The sequence below is a fragment of the Saccopteryx bilineata genome, chromosome 1 (genome assembly GCF_036850765.1).
Source record: "Saccopteryx bilineata isolate mSacBil1 chromosome 1, mSacBil1_pri_phased_curated, whole genome shotgun sequence".
Lineage (NCBI taxonomy): Eukaryota > Metazoa > Chordata > Mammalia > Chiroptera > Emballonuridae > Saccopteryx > Saccopteryx bilineata.
In genome coordinates this window covers 154,954,097-154,980,261 of record NC_089490.1, presented here as the reverse complement: position 1 = coordinate 154,980,261, position 26,165 = coordinate 154,954,097, and the positions used below count along the sequence as shown (strand labels likewise).

Below are 26,165 nucleotides of genomic sequence, written 5' to 3'. Positions count from 1 at the left end.
TTATTAGAGAGATCTCTTCAACATAAAAAAAAGGGGCAGCAAGGATGGGGCCTGGGTAGCATATGAGTGTTATCAGGGTCAGCAGTGGCTACAAGGTTACAGAGGCACCCATAGAAGGCTGCACTCTGGATTGTCACATACCATACCAGGGGCTGAGCACGCAAAAGCCCTGGTGAGAATTAAGACACACAAGGTTTGCAGTTTCGTCCTGTTTTGAAATCAGTTCAGCCATAAAAAGAAGGTTGGGATGGGGACCAAGGGGCTGTGGTGACCAGTACCACGGCAAGAGAGCCCATCAGAGATGGGAGTATTGCACTGAGCCAGGTGGTGGAGGGTGGGGGTGTTGAGAGGAGGCTGGCAGGGACTCACAGAAGGTTCCACCTTGTCGGCCTCAGGAAATACCTTTCATTTTTACAGTACAGCAAGTCAGACTCTGCCCACATTCTCAGCGACAGCAGCCATCAGAGATGAGCCAAGAGGGAAAGAGGGCAATTTGCAGATTTCCATCTTGGTGTGTGTGTGTGGGGGAGCTGGCGACAGCTGGGTGGATCCAGGGCCTTCCTGGTCAGGGGTTTGAGGAAGGCCATGAGTTCACTACAGTTATAAATAAGGTCTTACCTTCCTTCCTTCCTGCCCGGAAAAGAATAAACAAAAGCCTCACATAGGCACAGTTCTGGGACAAAGAATACAACACAAAATGGGTCTCCAAAGGGGTTTTCCTGACTTAACACGAAAATAGAAATGTCATATCCAGGTCTGCAAATTTATCCTGTGAGTCAGCATCTGACTGACCCATTTGTTCTGTGATCCCCTCAGGAGAGCCCAAGGGTGCAGCAGGGACTGGGGACCTGATGGGGCAATGCAGGTGACTCCCCTTCTTGCTCCTATAGTTCCAGGACTGTGCCTGCTGCACTGGTCATCCCCACCGGAGTTCATGATGTCTATGGTGCCCGGCGTCTAGGGGCCTGAGTGGGGACTCTCCACAGTGGCGTTTGGGTGAGACAGCTGTTAGTCATCCAGGTCTGAAATGTGCTTCAGAGCTCTGCCTGCTCAGCCTGCCTGCCCTATTGGTGGGACTGGTCAGGGGACAGACTGACTTGTGACGTGGCCAGGGTGCCTTGCAGATGGGTGCTGGTCTTAAATCCAGGTGAGGGTGCTTCCCAGGGTGTGGACAAATGCTCCTTGGGTAGGAGGGAGAGGATGCTGTTTTGCTTCTTGTTCAGGCCACTTGCAAACATTCTGACGGGTCCTCTGAGGGTCCATTTCCCCAGGCTGTATGGAGTGTCATGGCCCTGCTCAGAGCAGGGGTGTTGGCCCTGTGCCGACACTGAGAGGAGAACTCCCAGGGCACAGCCTGGTTCTTCAGGGAAGAGGAGACAGCAGCCAGACCAACAGGTTCTCTCCAGCAAGCTGCTCGAGGTGGGATTAAGGAGGGACCTGAATAGCAGGAAGGAGCAACAGTGTATGCAGCTTGCAAAGGACTAAAAAAAATCAGATTCCTGAATCGGCAGGTTATCTAGCTGTCTCAGGCTCTACCAGGGAGGCAGGGGCTGGGGAGAAATTCTTCTAAAAGGTGTGGCTTCCGCTCTGAGCTGGCTCCCCGCTCCTCCCATGTGGGGTCAAGCTGGTAGGGATCTGCAGAGTGGGCAGGGGGAAGCCATCACTGACATTTCACCTCAGAAGTGGGAGTGTGTCTGGTGGATGCAAGAAAGACTATGCAAAGCTGTTGGCTCCTGCAGCCCCCTCTGGACACAGCAGAGTATCCTGGCGGCCACCCAGTGGGGCTCTGGGCCCAGGAATGGCTGGCTTCCCCTGCTGAAGATGACAAAAAACATATTGTTTTTCATGAACAATTTCTTCTCCTGTCCTTTAATCGGTACAGGTATCATCATCATTTTAAAATGAGAGGCTCCCCATCCCAGTCATGGGGAGCTCTTGCTGGAAAGAGTTTATCCCTCTAGGCTTATGTCTGTGCCTGGGGAGGACCCTGCTCCAGGACACAAGCTCTCTGAAAGTCTCGTGGCTAAGGGCCTTGTTGCCTCCTCTGAGTTGGACATCTTGGAAATCCTGCTTTGTAAGTGCGTCTCCCATCACTTGGGTCCATTATAGATGAGAGAGATGAGAGAGACTCATCTGTATGATGAGTCCACAGCCCTGAACCCTACTGAGATGGGGCAGCTACGCGTCTGCATTCTAGTCATTGCCTTGCTATTTCTGCTCCCAATTCACCTGGGTGGTGGTGGTGGTGGGAAACAGATGCTAGAGATAGAGGGGTCAGCAGGGTGGTAAGCCACCCCCAGGCCACCAGTTGGCCTCCCCCAAGGACAGATGTCTGGCACCTGGCCCACAAACCTGAGCCAAAAGCAGCTGCTGGGTGGCCTCCAGAGATACCCTGGGAACCAGTAGGGACCTGGTGGCCCTTCCCTCTAGGCGCCCCATCCAAGATAGAGAGGTGGAGCAGGGTGGTGCCTGCAGAAACTCAGAGCAGGATTTTCAGCTGGAATGGCTGGACTACTGGGGTGCAGGTCCCCAAAGCCCATGGGCCTTGTTCCCTCAGCAAAACACATGCAAGCATAGCAAAGAACCAAAAAGTGCATAGAATGGAGTTTCTTCTTTTTCTATTTTCTTTTCCTTTTTCTAAAAAAGCAGTCATGTGCTGCCGTCTCTGTGCAAAGAGTAAGGATCCAAAATAAATACATGATTGGAAACTCAGGAAGGTTCACAGTATCACAGGCGTAGGTCACTGACAGAGCCGAGGGCTATCACTTTACAGCCCAGAGCATCACTGACCATCGCCGAGGGGAGGACGTAGGCGAGCAAGATCCAGCGGCAGCCAAGTGGCATCTCCTGTGCTCCGGGCTGAGCTGGGCTGAGTGTGTGCTCCACACTTATGGGTTGGTGACTGCATAGAAATTACTGCAGAAGGCAAGAGAGGCAGGTGAGGGCTAGATGGGCTGGAGTTGAACCCCCCACCCAGAGGGCCTGCCATGGTGGGGCCTGGCCCCACCATTGATGCCTCAGGCCAGGGACTCTGTACCATGAAGGCCAGACAGAGGCCCCAAGATACTTACCCCTTGGGTCACCACACAATAAGAGCCCAGGCCTGCCCCTCCCGCCCAGACCTCAGTTTCCCCATCTGTCCTTGGGGCATCTGGGGTTCATGCTCTCGGCCCCACGTGGGCCAGGCTTGTGGGCCATGGGCACACTTACTGTGTCGCTCTCGCCGTCGGAGACTGAGTGGGCCTGTGCGCTATAGTGGAGTGGGGAGTACACCCAGCTCCTCTCATCGGTGGGCTGGAGGGCAGGCAGGCGGCACGTGCAGGAAGGGCGCAGAAGAGCAGGGTGTGAAAAGGCACGAGAGAGGTGAAAGGGAGAAAGAAGAAACAGAAATAAAAGAGGCGGATCCCAAGGCAGGACAAATGGGCAGTTCAGCCCCTGGCTGCCCTCTCCCTGATGGGGACCTGGCCCCAACCTGGATGGCTTCTGAGATGGGCAGGGCCGGGGCTGAGTGGCCGGAGCGGGCAGGGTGGGCAGCAGGAAGCAGTGAGTGCAGTCAGGGCAGGCTGGGCACAGCAGAATGGGGAGGAAGGGAGACAGAGGCTTGGTGTACTCTGCTGTTCTCTCTCCTCCTCCTCCTCTGCCCACCCATGGCACCTGAACCCCACTGTGGCCCAGTAGCACCCAACCTCAGATCCTGCCTGCCACGCAGGCTCTGGGGCACTTGGGGGCACAGGGTGGCAGGCAGACTGGTATTCCTCCAGCTGTAGCTGGGGAGGGATTCCCCATTCTGTCATCAGATTGGGGGTGGGTCTGATCCCATCTCAAGAACCTCCCTGGGCCCTCAAGGCCTCCTCAGGGCTCTCCTCAGCTGCCTTCGTTCTTCCTCCTCTCTCCTGAGAGTCGCCCACCCTGGCTTCGATGCCCCAAGGCCTGAGGACTTCTACCCTTGCTCCAGCCTATGTTGTGAGTATCAGGCCTGAGCACACACTTGCCCTGGCCATGTTTACCTGGGCCCAAACCCGTACAGCTACGACCAATAAGCCCACAGACCTGCCCCTTCTGCATTCATTGCCCCTCAGAGCCCACCTGCTGCCTTTTTCAACCTCAGTGCCTGCTCAATCCCACCCTTCTTGCAGCTCTCACTGTGGCACCTGCTCTGGGCCAGATCCTGGGCCACTGGGTACCATGGGTCTCATTCGCTGGAAGACCTGTGTCCATCTGTGGGCAGCAGGGCAAGACCCCACCATATGCCCCACTCATTCCTTCAGACAGTGATGGAGCAATAAAATCCCCTGCCCACTGCCAGCAGCTCGCCTTGCCTCCCCTGACCACCTGGGATCCTGGAAGCCAGGGGCAGGCCATCTGGGAGCCGCTCATGTCCAGTGCCTAGCACAGGCCCGCAGCAAGAGTGCTCAATGCTGAGGTAGCTGCCCTGCTGGGGCTCAGAACATGGGAAAAGAGGGTCCCACTGAAGCCCTGTTGAGAGCTGGGCCTAGGGGAGAAAGGGACTCAGAAACTGGGGGTGAACCCACTATACTCAGGCCAAGGGCACATCCTCCCTGCAGGCCTGAGGATCTACCGCTTGTCCAGCCTTTCTCTCCTCCCATCCAGCCTCTATACTTGGGTTTTCGCTGCAGCCCTGCCAAGACATCCTTTTCTTGTCTTTCAAAGTCTAGGTCAACCCCCAACAGGTACCTTTCTAAACTGTTCCCCCCAGGGAGCACTTGGGGGGATGTTTCCCCAGCTGTTGGATCATGAATCGCTTCTGGGGGATGGCATACCCATCTGGGGATGGGACAGAGTGTGGCAGGAGGGACTAGGGAAGTGGTCTCGACACCCAGTGATGGGCAGAGGGATCTGCTGTGGGTGAAGGTGTGAGCCTCCAAGGGGCCTCCTATTGGGAACAGAAACTCTTGCTCTAGTTCTTCACTCTGTTCTACCGTTGGTCCTGTGTGTCTCTTGGCAGGTTATTTGGCCTCTTTGGGCTCTTCATTTATTGCTCATGATGACAATAACAGGACTGATAAGGCCCTTGCTGCATGACATCCACATAGTATTCCAAGCACACTGGGTGAACAAGTGTCTATTACACATGGGCTACTTGGGGGTCTAGAACCAGATTTTATCTAAACCATGTGCTCTTGTGGGCTCCCTGGGGAGCCGAGGCCACGGTTTCTTCATCAGTGAAATGGGCATAAAGATACCATCTCCTATCTCCTGTAGCTAAGAGCCAAGCTTTGCAGTCCTTCATTGACCCGTGTTGACTATCCCCATCAGAGGGGCAGATACTCCTTGGAGAGCTGTCTGAAGCAAGGTCTGAATGAGTAAGAAGTATCTGTCCAACTTGTCCCTTGCTTGGAAGGGCTGAGAAGGGTGGCAGAGGTGGCCTGGGAGTGGGGGGTCAAATGTAGACTCCGTCATGGCCAATCCCACTGAGCACTTGCTGTGCACCTGCTGGCCGCTGATGCTCACCTCACAGGGGATTAAGTGACATCCCTGAAAGACACACACAGCAGTGCACCCCACGCAGTTGTCATGATTATTTTCCCCAGGTCCCTTCTCAGAGGAAAAGGGATGGCCAGGCCCTGAGGCTCCCGGCTGCCCCAGGCAGCGGGGCAGGGCTGGGCTTCCTGGAGGCCTGCTGTGGTCACTTACAGTCCCCGAGGAGCTCAGCGTCACGGCCCGCAGTCGGCGATGCCGGGGAGAGTAAATCCAGTACCTCCCATCCGTGAACTGGGTGGGCCAGGCGGGCGGAGGAGGCAAAGAGAGGACAGGATGAGGGGACAGGAATGTGGAATCCCGTTGAGGTCAGGAAGGTCAGATGGGGAGGGTGCTGGGTGGGGGCAGGTGAGCTGATGGCAAAGCAGCAGGAGGGTTTGGGGGTGTCAGGGTCACACTGAGGCCACTACCTTCTCTGCTGCCCATGTGGCCCAGCCACCCACTCACAGGATACAATCTGGCCGCCTCTCACACAGATCAAGAGAACAGGACATAAATCAAGACTCCAGAGATGGGGGGTAGGATGAACACACATACAACATGCGTGCTGCTATTCCTGGCAGTGACCCTGCGACCCAGCAGTGCTGGCTCTGGACAGCAGGGTGGTGGTAGGTATGAAGCAGCAATACCAGTTAAGGGCCAGCCTCACCCAAACTGCCCTGAGGCCTGGAGATTTGGAGACCTGGCACCAGGACCAGGCAGCCCCCAGCTCATCTTCCCTTGGGTGGGCAGAGATGGAAATGAAGGTCTAGGAAGAGGGCAAGTAGTTGGGCTGCAGCATCTGGTGCTCCCCATTGCAACTGGGGCCATCTGACCCCTGACCCACTGTCAGGGGCCAGTGAACTAGCCTTCGCAGGCTCCCTGGCCACCCAGCACCTACCTCACCCAGGCTCCTGGCTCATCTAATCTGCCTGCCTGCAGGAGATGCAGTTTTGGGAGGGAGGCACCAGTCCCTAGGACAGGTTCCCTTCCGGTTATGATGAATCTTGCCTTATCCAGGAGCAGCTGCATGTCCTCGGTCAGTGAAGTTGATAAGATGAGGCCCACCTGCCTTCCTTGCCCCCTTGAGGATGGAGCTCACCTGGCTGCACCCACCACCCAATGGGAGAAGACCCACAGCATTTCCAGTCCACCCTGGCCAGCGAGGCAGACCAAGAACCCAGGGGCCTGTCGGGGCTGAGAGCATGAGGACTCAGATGATTCCAGGGGGACAAGGTGGCATAGCTGGGGCCTGGGCTCATGCCAGGCTGTGGTCACAAGGCCTGGGGTAAAGGGTCCAGGGCAGTTTCCTGGCCTTGGAATGGCCTGGCCTGGGTGAGGTTGGGCGGGCCATTCACATACCATGTAAGTGTGCACGTGTTTGACAGCATACCATGTGAGTGTCTGAGTATGAAGAGCACATTGTGAATGTGCCAGTGGGTGTGCAAGAGCATGTGCAGGTGTGTGTACGGGCATTCCTCTCGAGTGTGTCTGTGTGAATGTGTGCAAATGTGGGAGTGTATGTGAGCACATGTACATAGGTGTGCATGTGTACAGGCATGTATACACAGGTGTGACAGCATGTGTAATGTGTGCCAGTGTGTGTGGATTTCAGTGTATATGCACACATGAACATGTGTTGCGTTGGGTTCTGGTGATAGGATAGAGCCCCTGGAGGACTTACAAAGTAGATGTCAGTGGCGGGCGCATCCTCCTCATCCGAGGCCTGGCTGGCGGGCTCTGAGGCCTGGCTGGCAGTTTCAACTTCAACAATAGCGGCAGAGGCACAGGCTGGGGAAGCCTCCACCCTGGGGACAGGACAGGACATAGGAGTCCTGGGCCAGACTCTCAGAACCACCACCCTTTCCTAGCCCACTTGCTCCCACCCCTCTGCGCCTCTTCCCTCATCTGTGTGTCATGATGGAGACAAAAGTCTCAGAAACAACATAAAACTAAACACTCCCAGTTCTGTTGTGACCCAGCTAATAATCGGCCCACCTGGACCCCTTCCCCAAATTAGGAACATGCACTGTCCTGGCCTTGCCACTCACCCGCTGTGCAACTCTGAAGCCTCATTTTCCTTCTCTGAACCTCAGTTCCTCATCTATAAAATGGGGACACAGCCTGACCAGGGGGTGGTGCAGTGGATAGAGCGTTGGACTGGGATGTGGAAGGACCCAGGTTCAAGACCCCAAGGTCGCCAGCTTGAGCGCGGGCTCATCTGGTTTAAGCAAAAGCCCTCCAGCTTGAACCCAAGGTCGCTGGCTCGAGCAAGGGGTTACTTGGTCTGCTGAAGGCCCGCGGTCAAGGCACATATGAGAAAGCAATCAATGAACAACTAAGGTGTTACAACGCGCAACAAAAAACTAATGATTGATGCTTCTCATCTCTCTCCATTCCAGTCTGTCTGTCCCTGTCTATCCCTCTCTCTGACTCACTCTCTGTCTCTGTAAAAAATAAAAAATAAATAAAATGGGGACACACAGCATTGAGTACTTACTACATGCCAGGCCCACTAAAGAGCCTTGTGGGAATGAATCTACAGAATCTCCCTGCCCCATGTTATAGGTGAGGAGACTGAGACTCAGAGAGATGGGAACAATCATGCCCAGGCCTGGCCCAGTTATGTGATTGCTATGTAGTTTTCATCTCATGACTAAGAAGACAAGCTCTGAGGTGACAGAGCGCCCCTAACTGTGGAGAAGTTGTCCTTTGGTCATGTTTCAGGGCAGGTTGTTTTTCTGGGCAAAGAGTGAATGATACATTACACTATGAGACTTCAGTTAACAAAGCGAAAAAGCAGACAATGGCAGACTGGTGTGTGTGTGTACAATAAACGCTAAGTAAGGTCTCTTGAAATAGAACAGATTTTTTTTTTTTTTTTTAGTGAGAGAAACAGAGACAGACAAGAAGGGAGTGAGAAGCATTGACTCATAGCTGCAGCACTTCAGTTGTTCACCGATTGCTTTTCATACGTGCCTTGACTGGGGTGGGGGCTACAGGATGAGCCTGCACTCAACCAGGCAACCTCAGGGTTTTGACACTCTATCCACTGTGCCACCACCTGGTTAGGTCAGAAATTCTAAATTAAAGAATAGACCAGCCCTGGCCAGACAGCTCCATTGGTTAGAGCAGTGGTCCCCAATCCCCGGGCCGCGGACTGGTACCGGTCTGTGGGCCATTTGGTACTGGTCCACAGAGAAAGAATAAATAACTTACATTATTGGCCCTGGCCGGTTGGCTCAGTGGTAGAGCGTCGGCCTGGCATGCGGGGGACCCGGGTTCGATTCCCGGCCAGGGCACATAGGAGAGGTGCCCATTTGCTTCTCCACCCCCCCTCTCCTTCCTCTCTGTCTCTCTCTTCCCCTCCCGCAGCCGAGGCTCCATTGGAGCAGGGATGGCCCGGGCGCTGGGGATGGCTCCTTGGCCTCTGCCCCAGGCGCTAGAGTGGCTCTGGTTGTGATGGAGCGACGCCCCCCGGAGGGGCAGAGCGTCGCCCCCTGGTGGGCAGAGTGTCGCCCCTGGTGGGCGTGCCGGGTGGATCCTGGTCGGGCGCATGCGGGAGTCTATCTGACTGTCTCTCCCGTTTCCAGCTTCGTAAAAATACCAAAAACAAAAACAAAAACAAAAAAAAAACCCAACTTACATTATTTCCGTTTTATTTATATTTAAGTCTGAATGATGTTTTATTTTTAAAAAATGACCAGATTCCTTCTGTTACATCCATCTAAGACTCACTCTTGATGCTTGTCTCGGTCACATGATACATTTATCCATCCCACCCTAAAGGCTGGTCCGTGAAAATATTTTCTGACATTAAACCGGTCCGTGGCCCCAAAAAAGGTTGGGGACCACTGGGTTAGAGGGTCACCCTGAAACACCAAGGTTGCAGGTTCAATCCCTGGTCAGGGCACATATAGAAAGCAGCCAATGAACACACACCTAATTGGAACAACAAATTAATGCTTCTCTCTCTCTCTCTTCCTCTATCTCTCTAAAATCAATCAACAAAAAAACAAGAATTAAATAGACCAAACAGATGAAAAATAACTTAGGACATAAAGGAACTGAATAACAGCAATCAACACACTGGACAGAAGAGACTTATAAAAACTTTCCATTCCCTGATAGAAAATACACATTTCTCCTATATGTCCATGAACATTAAAAAAAAAACCAAAAAGCCTGACCAGGTGGTGGCGCAGTGGATAGACTGCCAGCCTGAGATGCTGAAGACCCAGGTTTGAAACCCTGAGGTTGCCGGCTTGAGCCTGGGCTCACCAACTTGAGCGCAGAATTGCCGGCTTGAGAATGGAATCATAGACATGACCCCATGGTTGCTGCCTTGAGCCCAAAGGTTCCTGGCTTAAAGCCCAAGGTTGCTGGCTTGAGCAAGGGGCCACTGGCTCGGCTGGAGCCCCCATTAAGGCGTATGTGAGAAAGCAATAGATGAACAACTAAGGTGATACAATGAAGAATTGATGCTTCTCATCTCTCTGTCTGTCTGTCCCTATCTGTCCTTCTGTTTCTCTTTCTCACTGTCTCTCTCTCTTGCTAAAAAAAAAACAAAAATAAAAGCAAAACTATTAAAATTAGAGATAAGTACTAAAAGGGTAAAAAAAAATCCTTAGGTACCCAGATACTCCTAAATTAACCTGAGTCCAGGATCTCTTACCCTGGGCACTGCTGATTATCAGGGTTGGGTCACTCTCTGTGGGGGTGAAGCCTCATTTTCCTTCTCTGAACCTCCTGGGCACTGTGGAGTATTGAGTAGCATCCCTGGCCCACCCATTCAATGCCAGGAGCACACACCAGTTGTGACAACCACAGATGTCCCCAGACATGGCCCAGTGTCCCTGGGGGGCGGAACCAACCTCAGATGGCTGAAAGACTCACTGTCTTGAATCAAAGTGGACTTTAAAAGGAAAATCATTAAATATTCATATATGAGCCAGCATAAAAAAACTGCTTTATGTTAAACCTCATGGGATATAGCAAAAGTGGCACTCAGAGGAAAATTCATAGCATTAAGCACATCTTATTAAAGAAAGAAAAAGGGAACTTAAGCACTCAACCTACACTGGAGAAAAAGAAACAAGTGAAAAAACAAACCAGAAGTTAGAAGAAAAAGATTACTGATGAGTTAAAGTGCACAAAACAAGAACAAAACATGACAGGAGAAATAGTGACTAAGTCTAAAAATGGTCCTTTGAAGAAACTAGCTAGTCATCCTCTCACAAGTACAAGCAAGGCTAAGAGTGGGAGTAGGGGAAAAGGAGCTGAAGATCACCCATGAGGTACAATCCTGGGATTAATGCATTACTTGTAGCTCTGTGAGTGAATCTGTGGTCCCCAACTCCTCAGTGCCTGAAGCCCCATTCCCACACCTCTGCATCCCCAAATGCAGACATTTCACAGCCTGCCTTACTGCTGGCTGCCATCTGACTACATTCAGCCAATGAGATCAGGGTAGAAGTTAAGCTAGGAATCAGGGAACTGGAAAGCATGGACCACATGGAATAAATGCTCACTCACCCCTCTTCCTCCTCCTTCGGGACCACTATCTCCACACTGCACGTGGGCTCCACCTGCACTGTGATCTGCTGTAGGTCCTCCTCTATATGTGTCTCCTCCTGGGGTCTAGAGGCAACGGGAGGCAATGCTCAATTTCCCTCCTCAGCCTACCTCCACTTCCCAGGAGTGCCCTCTGGGAAAGTGCTGATTTCAGTCCTATTGGGAGCTGAGGTGACCACCTGACCAGTGTCCTAAGCTAGTGCAGCTTGGGCCTAGTGTTTCTGGCTGCTCTATCAACCTGGGGACTTCAAGGGGACAGCAACTGACTGTCCACCTGGGGCCATCCTGGGATTCAGGCACCAGCAGGGGCATAGTGAGTGAGTGGCAACCTGGATCCTGTCCCCATTTCTGGGGTGGCTGGGCATCTGCATGTGGCCTGAACTGGGGCTGGAGTGGTTTGGGGACCCAGAAGCTGAGGCTTTTAGTTTAGGTCAGAGCCTTTTGGCAGCTAGCAGGCAGCTGGACAGAGAGAGATGTATTTTTCATCTAATGTGTTTTATACTATGACTTTCTTTTCAACTGGCAGGAAATATTCCTCCAAAAACTAATTCTGGAGAGCAACCCCTATTCACTACAGTTGTGACAAGATCAAGCAACTGGGAACAACTCAAGTGTCCCCCAAGAGCAGGAACAGTCAGTTAGAGGAAAGAGCACCAGCAAAATCTCACAGGGGTGACCTCCATTTGGAAAGTGACAAAGCAAAGGACAGGGGGCACAGAGCCATAGCTTGTGTAAAAACAAAAGGGAGAAACAGGCCCAAGTGTATGTTTGCTGGTATATTCATAAAATATCTCTAGAGACAAAAAAAAGTCCATTCAAGGGGACTTCCAGGAAGGGGGCCAGGAGTGGGGAGGGACAGGTTTTTTACTATGTTCCCTTTTATATCTCTTGGAATAAAGAAAAAGAAAGGATCAATAAGTGCCAGGGAGGGGCCCCCTGGTGGAAGAGAAACACAAAGTAACTTGAGTTCTAGAACCTGAAGATTGATTGTTAAGATAAGTCTGTTCCCAGGAAAGAGGGGCTCTGGGTAGAAATGCTGAATGGGGAGCTAGGCAGAAGGGAAAGGGAGGGAGGAAAGGGAGAAGGGGGCTCTGTAGGGGAAGAGCTAGGGAGACAGTGGGTACTGGAAAGGAGAACGGAGGGGAGGGGTTGGGGTCTCATCTCACCGGCCATCCTGTCCGCAGGACTGTGTGCGCCGCCTTCCAGGAGAACACAAATAGGTGTAGTAAATGGATCAGTGGGGGAGGCCTTCTAGCCTGCCCCACCCCACCTCAACCCCACCCTGGCTCCTCTCTCCGAATGCAGCTTCCCCCAGGAAGATGCCCCTCTGCTCACCTGTACCTTGGCTGCTCTGAGGTCTCTGAGGGGGACCGCTCTGGGATGGAAAGGGATGTGGAGGACAGGGTTGTGGCGATGGATGCAGTGGTGGCTTCCTCAAAAGAAGGTGGTGTGCAGGGCAGAAGGTCTGGCCGGCCTGCAGGGAGGAGGCAGTGGGCACCTGTGACAGCCAGGCTCCCAGGGCTGGCCTGCAGGGACTCTGGGCTCTAGTGCTCCTCCCACTGATCACCCACTCTAGTCTCCTCCGCACAAGGGATTCCAGTAGCTTCCCAGTGCTCCCAAACTAAAATCCAAACTCCCAGTAGTCCTGCCCTACCTGCCCTCACCCCTTCCTTGACCTTATTTCCTCCCTCTCTCCCCTTTGCTCACTCTGCTCCAGCCATAAGGGCCATCTTGTTGTTCCTTTACAGTGGTCAGCAAACTCATTAGTCAACAGAGCCAAATATCAACAGTACAACGACTGAAATTTCTTTTAAGAGCCAAATTTTTTAAACTTAAACTATATGGGTAGGTACATTCCTTATCGAGGTAGCGCCCGCACATGGTATTTTGTGGAAGAGCCACACTCAAGGGGCAAAGAGCCGCATGTGGCTCACGAGCCACAGTTTGCTGACCAGGGCTTTAACATACCAGGCAGTCCTGTTCCAGGACCTTTACACATGCAGTTTCTCCCTTCCTTGATACCATTCCCCCAGCCCTTCCCGGCCTGGAATCTTGACATTAGTAGCTTGGAAAAAGTCCAGAATATCAGGCCCAAACCCACTGAGCACTGAATCCTTCCAGGTCTCTGCACCTCTAGTGATGTGAGAGGAGGCTGTCACCTACCTGGGTGGGGCTTTTTATGCTCATTTCTCCCTGCAATTCTTCCTAGTTGTAGTCCCAGCTGTTCCCCTCTCCCCACATGGCTTGCAAATCTTGGACTGGAAGTGGGGTGACTGTGACCCAGGCCCCTTCCATCCAAGCTTGGCCCAGCTTCAGGGGTCCCCTTCCTCACACTCTGTAGCTACTGCTGCTCCCTTTGCCCACCCTCGACTAGGCCCCCCAGGGATGTTTTTCTCCAGCAGCCCCCTCATTTTTCCTGTCACAAATGCACCCACTTCCATTGCCTGGTCACCTTCGTCCTCCAGTGTGGGGTAGCTGCGGGCCCCCCGCAGATCATACTGGGCATCCTCCCGCTCACTGGGGATCTGGCTGGCTGAGAAGGCGGCTGTGGGCCCCAGAGGCTTGACTGCCAACAAGGCACCACGACCTTTTTTGGATGGTGACGACTTCAGGGCTGAGGAGAGAGAGTGGTTGGTGTGCTTGGGGTGGCAACAAGGCAGGGCCCCTCAGACCCGTCCCTTCTTTGCCATGAAAGTGTGGTGGGCACTAAGGGGCCCCTCACCTGCACACATGGTCCTCACTGCCCCACCTCTAGCCTGTTCCTCAGGCCTGGGCAAGAAGCAACGTTCTTCTCAGGGAAAGCCCTGCTCGGTTTTCCAGCTAGCTCTGCCCACCACCAGAGATACAGCCTCGTACCCCCACCTTGAGCCCTCCAGAAACAGCAGCTGTCAATGTTTATTGAGCAATTTGGGGTCTCATCTCCTGTCATAGTCCACCACAGCTGTGGTCAAACATTCAAATAAGGAAATGGAAGGCCTTGGGGAGTGCGTGCTGTCTCCCAGCCAGGCTCTGTGGCCTGTGGAGTACAGCTCAGCCTCTCTTTGCCCTGGCATCCTTGTCTGCAACAAGGTCAAATGAGGCAAGTGAACCCTGTAACACCCTCTGCACCAGGCCTGGCCTGTCAGCACCTGCCACTATCTTCTCCTTGCTCCTACTGGGACCTCTGCCCCCACGGTGGCCAGCACAGCTCCTGGCACACTTTCGGTGCTCACTTTTTCCTGCGTACACCCATCCAGCCCCTGGAGGTCAGCCATCTCCTCTGGACTACAGTAGGAAGAGCATCCCCAGACAGCTCCAGGAAGAGATGTGCTGGTCAAGTTAAGAAGCATCCCTCTGGAGACAAAGCTGGGTTTGTGGTGTTTGCCTCAATTTCCATGTTATAAATGTTCCCACCAGTTGATTTCAATCTCCTGACTAGATATTACAGAATGTGGAGCTGCCTTGGCACCTACATAGTCCTAGTGTGGGCTGGGAGAGAAGTCGCATGTTTGAGACCTGGGGAGTAAGGTGCATACAGACTTACAGAATTCCAAAACTATGTGTCAGGCCCCAAGTTGGACACTGGGGACACAGTGATGAAGGCCAATAAGCACCTTGTATCTTGGGGAAGGGAGAGAGTCTGGGGGGGGATAGGTGACAGACAGACATATCAGGAGGAAGACTCTTTCAGGTGGCACGTGGGAGTCCAGCTTGGGGTGTGTACCACAGTCTGGGACTCTTAAAGCCTAGACTACATGTGGGACTTCCCAAGACTACCCATAAGGCAAGGGCCACTACTATTCACCCTGTGCACCCCTGACAGTGCCTGGTTAGTGCCAAAGTCACATGTCCTTGGTGATGGAGTGAGGCTGTGGGCAGCTCTGCTGAGTGCTGGTTCTGGGCCAAGCCTCCCTGTCTTGTGTGAAACACATGTAGCCCTCACAGCTCTGTACAGAGGGGGAAACTGAGGCCTATGACCTCCACTGGCTTGAGGTCTCACAAACAGGACAAGGTAAAGCCAGGACTCAAATTTAGACCCGGGCACCAGCCTGTGCAGTTCTGCATGGTGTGGCTCCCTGACTACCCTGTTCTTAGGCCCAAGTTCCTGCTGACGCCTGCAGCTGCCCAAGCAGCAGACTAAGGTGTCCTGGTTTACCCTGCCCTTGTCTGCCTGCCCTCCTCTCTCCGCATCCCAGGTCCTTCCCACCCAAAGAGCCAGGGAAACTCACAGGAGTTCTTCCGAAAGACCGTGTTGCTCATGAACTTGAAGAAGCGCTCGGCGTAGAAGCTGGGCCGGTGGACAGAGACAGTGTCCTGGGAAGAGATGCAGGGGCCCAAGGCCAAGCAGGGGCATGAGCACTATGGCTGTGTCTCATAGGATAGCACAGGAAAGACCTCTATGGGGTGTGGGGTGCTGCCTTCTCTGTGGAGGGGGAGATGGGACAATAGCATTGGGCTTCCTGGAGGGAACCCAGGGACCAGGTAACAGTGGCAGGAAGGGGGACAGGAGATTTTTATATCATAAACCCACCTGTACTTTTAAATTTTTGAGCCATGTGAATAAAACAACTACTCAAAGAATAGCTACTCAAAGGAGTAAACAAATAAATACCAAAATAGAAACCAGAGAGATTCTCCAAAGCAGGGGTTGGCAGAGCATGGCCCAACACCTGTTTTATAAGTTTTATTGGCATATGGCCATGTCTGCCCCAAGGGCTGAGCTGATTGATCAGCTATGACAAGTGAAAGCTGGTATTCCCTGGTGCCAGGAAGATTGGAGTCCCGGCGCTCACCATCAAGGTGACCCTGGGCAGCACAGTGCCCCTCTTGGGTTGTTTCCTTATTTGTGCAACAAGGGAGATGGGAGACTGCTATGCTCACCAGGGTTTACATAAGGCAGGGAGCCCAGCACAGTCAGTGCTCAACAAATGTTGAACCTCTAAAGCAGAGACTCCTTGTTGCTCCCTAGGATCCAGTCCCCTTGCCCTTTTTTTTTTTTTTTTGTATTTTTCTGAAGTTGAAAACGGGGAGGCAGGCAGACAGACTCCCGCATGCGTCCGACCGGGATCCACCCGGCATGCCCACCAGGGGGCGATGCTCTGCCCATCTGGGGCATTCCTCTGTTGCAACCAGAGCCATTCTAGCACCTGAGGCAGAGGCCACAGAGCCATCCTCAGCTCCCGGGCCAACTTTGCTCCAGTGGAGCCTTGGCTGTGGGAGGGGAAGAGAGAGACAGAGAGGAAGGGGAGGGGGAGGGGTGAAGAAGCAGATGGGCGCTTCTCCTGTGTGCTCTGGCTGGGAATTGAACCCGGACTCCTGCACGCGAGGCCAACGCTCTACCACTGAGCCAGCCGGCCAGGGCCCGCCTTTTTATTTTTTTATTTTTTATTTATTTTTTATTTTTACAAAGTCAGAGAGAGGGATAGACAGGGACAGACAGACAGGAATGGAGAGAGATGAGAAGCATCAATCATTAGTTTTTCCTTGCGCGTTACACCACCTTAGTTGTTCATTGATTGCTTTCTCATATGTGCCTTGACTGTGGGCCTTCAGCAGACCGAGTAACCCCTTGCTGGAGCCAATGACCTTGGGTTCAAGCTGGTGGGCTTTTGCTCAAACCAGTTGAGCCCATGCTCAAGCTGGCGACCTCGCGGTCTCGAACCTGGGTCCTCCGCATCCCAGTCCGATGCTCTATCCACTGCGCCACCACCTGGTCAGGCTCCCCTTGCCTTTTATAGCACAGTCTCCCCCTTGGCACTGAGGGACATTGGGGCGAGGTCATTCTCTGGCTTCGGGCCATTCTGGGCACTGTGGGGCATTGAATAGCATCCCTAGCCCCAACTACATGATACCAGGAGCACCCCCAGTGTAACAACAACCACAGATGTCCCAAGACGTAGCCCAGTGTCCTCCTTCTATAGTAATGTAATAGAACCTATCTGGACACATGTCCTCCTAGAAGGAAAACTATTTCTCATCCTCTCCTGTGCTGAGGTGTGGCCACCTGACCACCTCTGGCTGATGGCATACTGGCCAAGACAGTGATCTCTCTGCTTTTAGAGGGAATGGCATTTCCCCTCCCTCTGGCTGCTCCTCTGGGCCTGTCTCTGGCTGGAGTGTGATGTGGGACCAGCCAACTGGGCCAGGACGAGGGCAGCGCCTGGGGGTGTATGGTAACATACAAAAGAAACCTGGGCCTATTTGCTCACAGATGGATGGTTACTTTTTTTTTTTTTTAATAGAGATAGAGAGAGCAGAGAGAGGGATAGACAGGGACAGAGAGATGAGAAGCATCAATCATTAGGTTTTCACTGCGCATTGTGACACCTTAGTAGTTCATTGATTGCTTTCTCATATGTGCCTTGACCACAGGCCTTCAGCAGACTGAGTAACCCCTTGCTCGAGCCAGCGACCTTGGTTCCAAGCTGGTGAGCTTTTGCTCAAACCAGATGAGCCCGCGCTCAAGTTGGCGACCTCGGGGTCTCGAACCAGGGTCCTCGACATCCCAGTCCAACGCTCTATCCACTGCGTCACCGCCTGGTCAGGCGATGGATACTTTTATAAAAATTTGGGGCCCCCTTGGGCTGACCCAAATCCTACTTTGGGGTTATGGCTAACCTTGTTAGGATTTGATGGCTCTCCTATCTGCTGTGGGTTTATAACACCACAAAAGAGCCTCTTGCCAGCTGGCCACCACCTACATCTTCCAGTGCACATTCTGGAAGCTCCTTCTTGACCCTCTAAACACTGAGGGGTGCAAGAAATTGTTGGTTGGGATCTTGGATTTTGAAGAGACTGTAGGCACACAGTCTGCCTTAGCACTTTAGTAAGAACTGGTTTGACAAAGCTGGGGTGCCACGGAGAAAAAGTCAGCTAGCACAGGCTGTTGCCACAGTTGGGCCAGGGGTATGAGGGCTGCCACGGGCCCACACGTGGGCTCTGCTTGGCTCCCAGTGGTTGGTTCTCACAGGTTTTTACATTTAGGAAGAATCCACCGCCAGGGTTTACACACTGGCAGCTCTTTCAGGAAAAAGTGCATTACAAGCTTTTTCTTAAACAACTGAGACACTCTGCTGAAGTGGGCGACATGCCACCTGGCAACATGAGTCAGAGCTGTGCGGTGTTGCCCCTGGGCCAAGACCCCCTCTACACTACACAGTTCCAGATTTCTCTTTGCCTGGCTGGCCCCTGACTTTTCTAGTCAGACTGTCCTTGGGAAGCCTTCCAAATGAATGTGCAGGTCCCCTCCTCCAGGAAGTCTTCCTGTACCCCTCACAAATGGCTCAGACCACCTGGCCCTTTGCCCTGGGACTGTCTGCTCAGCTACTCTTGAAAGGGGGAATGTGTCTCTTGGCTCTTTAGCACCTGTGCCTGCTTGGGGAGATGGTCACTGCATTTGTAGACTGAGATAGAATGAATGAGTGAATGAATGAATGATGCTCACCCCATCGTGGACAAGAGCCTTCCAGGTATGTTCCAGCTTCTTGATGAACCTGCAGAGAAAAAGCACCCTGAACCATCAGCCAAATCTTTGGGTCCAAAAATTCTCTACCAGGGCAATCCTGTCCCTAGGGGACACTGGGCAATGTTTGGGGACATTTATGGTCATCACAACTGCAGGTGCTCCTGGCATCAAGCAGGCAAAGAAACCTGGGTTTAGAGGACCTGAGCCTGCCTGCTGCATCAGCCAGAGGCCATCTACCCTTTTTCCCATCCTCCCTTGTCCCCTACCCTGCCTGCTGGCAGCTCCCACAGTGCTGATCTGGAGTAGCTAACCACGGGCCATGGTGCTTGGCTCTCCATGGAGGATAGACAGCTAGCGCCTCCCAAAGCCTGCTTTTCCTCTTTCCTCCTGACGGAGCCTGAGCCTGGCTCCTCTCTATTAAGAGTTGGTGCCCTGTGCTGTGGCCCCAGTCAGGACCCTACAACACACCTGGGCTGGGGACAATGTCATCTCCCCAGGCAAGCTTCCTGAACTCCCCTAGTCTGTGGGGAGAAGAATCCCCTCCTTGGCACATACCCCCTTATAACACCCTTAACCCCACTTGCTTGCTGCCACGTCGTGCTCAGCCCTCCAGCCCCATCTGGGCCGAGGCAGAAACCCTCGCTGGCTACTTTGAAAGCTGCCTACCCTGCTCCAAATGGAGGGAGATCCCCACAGGAAGGTCCCTGTAGGAGACTAGGTCAGCCTTCCGGTGGAGAAAAGAAACAGGCCATAAAAAGCTGATGAGCAGAGCCAATTTTTACAATAAATCCTCAGTATTAGGTTCTCAGACATTAATGGAAATGATGTATAGGGAAATCAACTTTACCTCAGGCAAGCTGATATAAACAAAGGTTGTTCCTAGGAGTCTCAGCAATGTTATAATATAATCATGTTGAGCAAAATGTTGTTTGAGGACCTGCTGTATTTATAAAAAAGAAACATGCAAAGAAGAAATTACTATGCCAAGTGGGTTTCCTGTAGTGATGTGGGGGTTTGGACGGGACATGTGTACTGCCATGTTCACAACATGTCCTGTCTGGATTATGTATAAAGAACATACATTGTTCTTACAATAAATAGTGATCATTTTAAAACAGCCACAGCAGAAAGCTCACAGAAGACAAGGCACAGATAACGGTTGCCTGTCACCACTGCTTTAACCTCCAGGTAGAGTTTGGGTGTCTGTTCCTTCAGGCTTAGTCACATTCGTGTCCACACTTGAGACCACATGGTATGTGGCACTGGACACATGTATTTTTTTTCTTCATGTTGTAGGATGCCACTTCACAGCCATGGGGCATTTCTGTCTCCCTTGTTAGCTCAGAACTTGGCACACTAGGTGCTTAGTAGATAGGGCTGGGTGGAAGATCAGCTGGCCACCCCCCACCCCCATGCCAGCCTTGACCTGTCTCTAATATCAGAGTCCCAGGACAAATCTACATTCTGGGCATGGAATCTCTGGATTGGGGACTGAATGCCTCCCTTTAGGGCGTGGGAGGAGGGCAGACAAGCAGGAGCCTTCCTGAAGGCTAAGAGAACCTTTTTTTTCTTAACTTTTAGATTTTATTTATTGATTCTGAGAGAGAGTAGAAAGGGGAGAGAGGGAGAGAGAGGAGAAAGAAAAAGAGGGGGAAGAAGCAGGAAGCCTCGACTCATAGTAGTTGCCTCTTGTATGTGCCTTGCCTGGGCAAGGCCAGGAATTCAACCAGCGACCTTAGTGTTCCAGGTTGATGCTTTATCTGCTGCACCACCACAGGCCTGGCTAGCAGAGCCTTTTCTTTTTCTTTTTGTTTTTTTTTGTGAGAGGAGGGGAGATAGTGAGGCAGACTTCTACATGTGACCTGACCAGGATCCACCCAGCAACCCTGCCTGGGACCGATGCTCAAGTGCTGAGCTATTTTTAGCACCTGAGGTTGACTTGCTGGGACCAACTGAACTATCTTCAGCACCTGGGGCCATGCTCAAACCAATCGAGCCACTGGCTGCAGGAAGGGAAGAGAATGAGAAGGGGGAAAGGGAGAGGGAGAGAAGAGATGGTCCTTATCCTTTGTGCCCTGACCAGGAATCAAACCCAGGATGCCCACACACCAGACTGATGCTCTATCCACTGAGCCACCACGCAGGGCCTAAGACTGCCTTTATAGCAGACAGTGCCCAGCTTCCCTGAGCAAGAGTACCTGAGGGGTCTGGGCACCCACCTGTAGGACTGCAGAATGTCAATGATCCCAATGTGCAGCAGCAAACGTTCCCCTCGGCCGTTCACAGCGGGAATCCCACCCATTCTGGAGAAGAAAGGAACCCAGAGCACCATTACCTACACAGCCAGGCATGGGGACTGGGGACTGACCAAGCTTGCTGGGGTCCAGTGAGAGGGGGCTAAGGCCCTGATCTGGTCCGGGACTGTAGGGAAAACACGGATGGAGGGGGAGAGGAACAGACAGGACTGAAGGATCCTGTGGCTCAAGAATCCATATGCCCCTTGTAGGAGGCAGTGTAGCTGGACCTTCAGAGGGGATCCCAGCACTGGGGATCCCCATCTTGGCATGGATGGAGCAACTCTTCCAGCCAGCTCACAAATTCAAAGCTGGAGACTCAGGGCTGCCGAGGGGTCATAGCTATGAGGCCCAGGTGCACACACAAATACACATGCACATACATGCAGGCACACACACACACGGCACACTTGCATACACTCATGCAACTTACACACATGCGCATATACACACAGTTATGCATACACACACACATACATATGCACATACATACTCCCAGGCAGGGCCGCCAGGACTCTTGAGTGCAGCCTGAGGAGTTAATTGCCTCACACAGCCCCAGGCCTGCACATGCCCAGTCCAGCTGGTTAATGAGGTTATGCAAGGTAGCAGTTGTCCCAAAGCCACCATGACTCCAAACCCACCAACCCCAGGCTCTGCTCACTGCACTCCATGCACCACTGAGCTCACCTGTGTGCCCTGCCATCCCCTGCCAGGCCCTGTGCAGATCCTACAAACATGCCAGGATGGTTTGAGGTCAGGGCCAGCTGCACAGGGCCTTTGCACCTGCCACTCTCTCCCACCTAGCTCCAGTTGTAGCCCTGTGCCTGGTTCCTCCTCTGCCTTTTGCAACTGATGGCCTAGTGCAGTGTCTAGCCTGCGGGCAAGCCATGACCCCACCTCCAGCTGACTGTGCACACAGGACAGCTGCCTCCCGCCCACCTCTGAGCCTCTCTTTCCCCAGCTGAAGATGGGGGGGATGCCACTCTCCTCCTCCAAGGCTCCATAAAGACAGACTGGAGTAACATAAGTAAAGTTTAGCTGTTCCCGGCATGGTCAGTGTATGGTGATGAGGGGCAATCTTGACCCATCTATAGCAGCAGTTCTCAGCCAAGATGACTGCCCTTAGGAGTCAATGGGACACGTCTGGGGACATCTGTGATTGTCACAACTCGGGGTGCTCTTAGCATCAAGTGAGTAGGGGCAGGGATGCTGCTCAGCATACCACAGTGCCCAGGATGGCCCCTCACAGAGAACGAGAAGGCCCCAGTGCCAAGAGAGGGATACATGCCATGAGTCTATCTTGATCAAACCCCAAACCCCCAAGGCAAGCTCAGGCTGGGAGGCCGAGGCTGAGTGGGCGCACTCAGGAGACAAGCTCTTCTCTGCAACCTTGTCACTTGGCATGGCTGCCTTTTATCTCTGTGGAAGTAATGCTCTCGACCCAGCCCCCTGGTGGTTCTGGTTTAGGTATCTTGCTATAAAGGGGCTCCCTCATGCCCAGTGATCTCCATCTCCTGTGCTACCTATCAACGCCTGTCTAGCTGTGCTTCATACAGGAGGGAGGAGACTACTGTGTTTCCCATGTGGTGGCCAATGGCCTTAATCCACTGACTGATTAATCTGAAACACTGAGGTCAAAACACTCAGGCCGTAGCTGTGTGTCATGTTTGAACTTACCAAGGCCTGGTGGGAAGACCCTGCTGTTCCTGTGTACAAACCAGAAACTGGCCACAGACAGGCTTCTGGCCTTGTTTGCTCTGACATCACTCGCCTTCCGTGCAAACTTCCCCTGCCCATCATGCCTGGGAAGGCATGGGCAGAGGAAAAGAGCCAGAAGCCCCACCAGCCCTACCACTTACGTGTCATCCGTCTCGATGGCCTCCCCACACGCGGCCCCACCCTGGATGGACTCCATGGCTGTGGAGTAGAGTGCCTTCTGGCCCAGCGGCCGCTTCTCGTCTGCAGTGCTCTGGGCACCCTCGGCCTGCCGCTCCCGCTCCTGCTGGTCGATGTTGTGCACACCCAGGAGCAGGCTGTAGTCCATGATCTTGAAGCTCTCCAGCACCTGCCAGGTGTGTGTAGAGACAGGATTAGGACACATGCTCTGTCCCCAAACCTGGCGGTGATCCCAAGCTGTGCTCTATATCTATGTCTACTCAGTCCCCACAGCCATGAAGGGAGACCCTGTCGCTATCCCTATTTCACAGATGAGAAGATCGAGGGGCGGAAGACCAGGTTGTGCAGCAGGTAGATGGGGGCAGAGCTGGGACTGGTCCTTCGGGGTGGCCTAGGGTGTGGTGTGTAACCGTTGGCCAGGCCGCCTCTCGGGCCAGGACAGAAAGTTTCCTCCCTCAAGACAGAACAACTGCCTCTGCGCCCCCCCCCCCCCCCCCCCCCGGCATCAGGAGGAGCCTGGGTGCTGTGGCTGCGACGCCTGCTCCAGGCACCATGGTGGAGTCCACACACAGCCACCAGACTCAAGGGGATGAGCTACCAGAGCCAAAAGGGCCTGAGACTTAAAAGTGGTTTCCTGGGGACACTGTATCACGTTTTCCAAGGGGTCTGTGAGCTGGGGTTAGTGGGATCAGTGGCCGAGGATACAAAATAGAGGACCAGATGACCCACCCTAACCCATGACCAGCTGGGGGCCTCAGGCAGGGACGCCCCTTGCCAGGCCTGATTCTTCATCTTCAGGGAGGTGAGTGGCCTCCCAGGCTGTGGGGGGCAGACTGAGACTGTAGAGCTCAGTGGAGTCTTCTTTACCCCTAAAAAGCACCTAACCATGAAAGAGCATCATGGAGCCAATGCGTGCTGTGTGGTGGGGCAGGGATGGATCTGAGGTGCCTTTCGAGTTAAGGGCCAAGAGAATGTCAAGCTGCTTCTGCAGGTTTGGCTTCTGTGGTAGAAACACAGCCCATTTCAGGATGCAGGGGCAAGGGGAGCAGGAGGGAGACTGGTACCAGGCTGTGTATCTAGGGCTCATGCTGCACTATTTTTCACCAGTGTCCCAGGTTCACAGACAGGAAAACTGAGGCTCAGAGAAGGGAGTGACAAGCTTAGCGCCACACAGGGGCATCCCCAGCATTCTCACCCTTAACCACCTCCACTTGTGGGCAACACTGAGCTCCGCCCCTGCAGCGGGATTGGGACGGCAGGATTGTGTCCACAGGCTCACCAGGCAGTCCCGCTGCAGCGTCTTGACCAGCGCAGAGAAGGTGTCAGCATCGAGCAGAAGCCCCTCGGGAATGTCTTGGATGAAGTCCAGGTCCTTGTATGTGGGGATGCTCTTCTCCCGTTCCTTCTTGCTTGCCCGCCGCTTGTATGTGGAGCCCTTGAGGTCGAACTTGAGGTGCATCTTGACCATGCGTGGCAGGATGTTGTTCATGACCACCACGCGGATGTTCTTGCCCCCTGACTGCACGCAGTACAGCCCATAGAACTTGGGCAGCAGCGTCCGTGGGTTCTGGTTGAGGTTCTGGGAAGAGGGGAGAGGGTCAGAGGCACCCTCTCTGGGCACCACACTCTACCCAGGAGCCATTTCCTCACTCCTTGGCCTTACACATAGCCACTCAGATCTCAAGCCAGGGGACATGGCCTCAAGAAGCCCCCTGACCACCTCTCTGCCCAGCACCTCAACTTTACATGGGTCATATCAGCTAATTTAATTCTTAGTCTCTGCACTCAAATGGAGGCTCCAGGAGGGTCTGTTTACAGAGCCAGGCCCAGAGACATGGCCTTTTGATAAAGAACCCCATTGAACACTTCCAAGGTATCTAGGTTATGCACTTCTCACCTGGCCAGGCCCGGTATACCTCTTCCAGCCCACCCTAGGAGAACATGGGGAACACAGTCTCCAGGTATGTTCAGGGCAGGGGGCGGGGGGGTTGGCAAACCCTCAGGGCCAACTCCATCTAGTTTCTTGTTCTCATACTAAGGATGAGTTTATGTTGGTAAAGACTTAAAACAAACAAACAAACCATAAACAGAAAAACAGCATTTTGTGACATGTGAAAATTTTATAGAATTCACATTTCAGTGTCCATAAATAAAGTTTTATTGGCACTTGGCCTGCCCGCCTGCTCAGGCGCTGTTGATGGCGGTATTCCTGCTGCAGTGGAGGAGCTGAGCTGCAGATAGGCTGCTGGTTCACAAAGCTGTCTGGCTATTTACAGAAATTTTGCTGATCCCCGGTCTAGGGGAGCCAGGGTCCCACCAAGATCACACACAGCAGAGGACAGATGCCCTAAGGGGAAATGAGCAAAACCTAGGCAGGGCACCCAGAGGGCCTGTCCCCACGCCTGCCCAGGGTCCTGACATGCCCTTTTGGGTTCTGAGTCACATGAGAATGGGGGTGCCTGAGCAGCCGGTCCTTTGTGAGGTGCCAGCTGGTTGCCCAGCCCCTCTCCTCCCTGTGCCTCTGAGTCACCAAATGCTGAGACATTCGGCCCATGAGCCACAATTTCTAGATCACAACTCAGGGATGTCAGTGGGGTGGAGGATGGGGATCCGGGGCCTGAACGGCAATTCCTGTTCACAAGTGCGAGGGGACCCCTGAGGGGACTCTGAGGGTGAGGCCCAGAGACCCACGAAGGTTTCTTTCTCATGGCTGCCTAAGGGTAGTGGTGTCCTGGGAATCTTGGGGACCTGTCTGCCAGGGCCTTGGGGCCTTTGCTCCTGCATGTCTGTGAAAAGGAGCTGGAGGCAGTGGAATCGCTGCCTGTGCCACGAGGGAGAGGGGCATGAAGTTGGAGGAGGCAGACACGGGCTGACGGGAGGCCGAGAGCACTGTCCCCCACCCCTGAACCGTTCTGGGAACCCATGCCCCTACCATGTAGTAGCCAGGCAGCAGCTTCTGCAGGAACTCGGCCTCCTTGTGCATCACTGTCTTGATGATGAACTCATCGTCACTGGTGACGTAGAAGAGGGAGCCGCTGGCGCCAGGGTTGGACAGTTCGATCAGCGGCTCATTGCACAGAGAGTACTGGAAGGGGGGTGGTGAGTGGAAAGAGGGGGTCCCATCTGTGATGAGCTCACAGGAGAAACATCTGCTTTGCTGGCAGGCTCCCTCCCGCCCTCCCATGTAGAAGGAAAGGCGGCCCCAACCTATAGCCAACAAGGAACTGAGTCCTGCTAGGGACAACATGGGCTTGGCACTGACTGGACCCTTTCCCAGTCTAGTTTCACATGAGACCTCAGCTGCTGCCCACCCCTTGATTACAACTCTGAGCCAAGAACTCAGCTAAGCTTTATCCAGTTCTATTTATTTATTTGTTTATTTATTTATTTATTTTAGTGAGAGAGGGAGGGGGGCAGAGAGGGGGGGGGACATCAATCTGCTCCCGTATGTGCCCTGATGGGGACTGAACTGGCAACCT

At 53.3% G+C, this 26,165-nt stretch overlaps 1 protein-coding gene across 11 annotated transcripts in view; it reads right to left on the bottom strand.

The window, feature by feature from the left end:
* PIP5K1C (phosphatidylinositol-4-phosphate 5-kinase type 1 gamma) overlaps positions 1-26,165 on the bottom strand; it is a 66,786-nt gene continuing 40,621 nt past the window's right edge. Inside the window, exons 6-20 of one of the 11 annotated variants that reach the window (XR_010731266.1) lie at positions 25,619-25,771; positions 23,966-24,265; positions 22,650-22,855; positions 20,716-20,799; positions 18,476-18,524; positions 15,261-15,345; positions 13,505-13,666; positions 12,388-12,526; positions 12,219-12,251; positions 11,014-11,118; positions 7,163-7,286; positions 5,656-5,733; positions 3,211-3,294; positions 2,791-2,916; positions 1-1,437 (exon numbers count right to left, since the gene is read on the bottom strand). Coding sequence is in view for 9 of the 11 variants with exons in the window: in XM_066276132.1 (XP_066132229.1) it covers positions 2,914-2,916; positions 3,211-3,294; positions 5,656-5,733; positions 7,163-7,286; positions 11,014-11,118; positions 12,219-12,251; positions 12,388-12,526; positions 13,505-13,666; positions 15,261-15,345; positions 18,476-18,524; positions 20,716-20,799; positions 22,650-22,855; positions 23,966-24,265; positions 25,619-25,771 (1,605 nt within the window). In the remaining 2 variants the exon portion in view is untranslated. Of the gene's footprint in view, positions 2,917-3,210; positions 3,295-5,655; positions 5,734-7,162; positions 7,287-11,013; positions 11,119-12,218; positions 12,252-12,387; positions 12,527-13,504; positions 13,667-15,260; positions 15,346-18,475; positions 18,525-20,715; positions 20,800-22,649; positions 22,856-23,965; positions 24,266-25,618; positions 25,772-26,165 lie in introns of all 11 variants that reach the window. The other 10 variants (XR_010731265.1, XM_066276132.1, XM_066276149.1 and 7 more) reach the window with 10 other exon arrangements.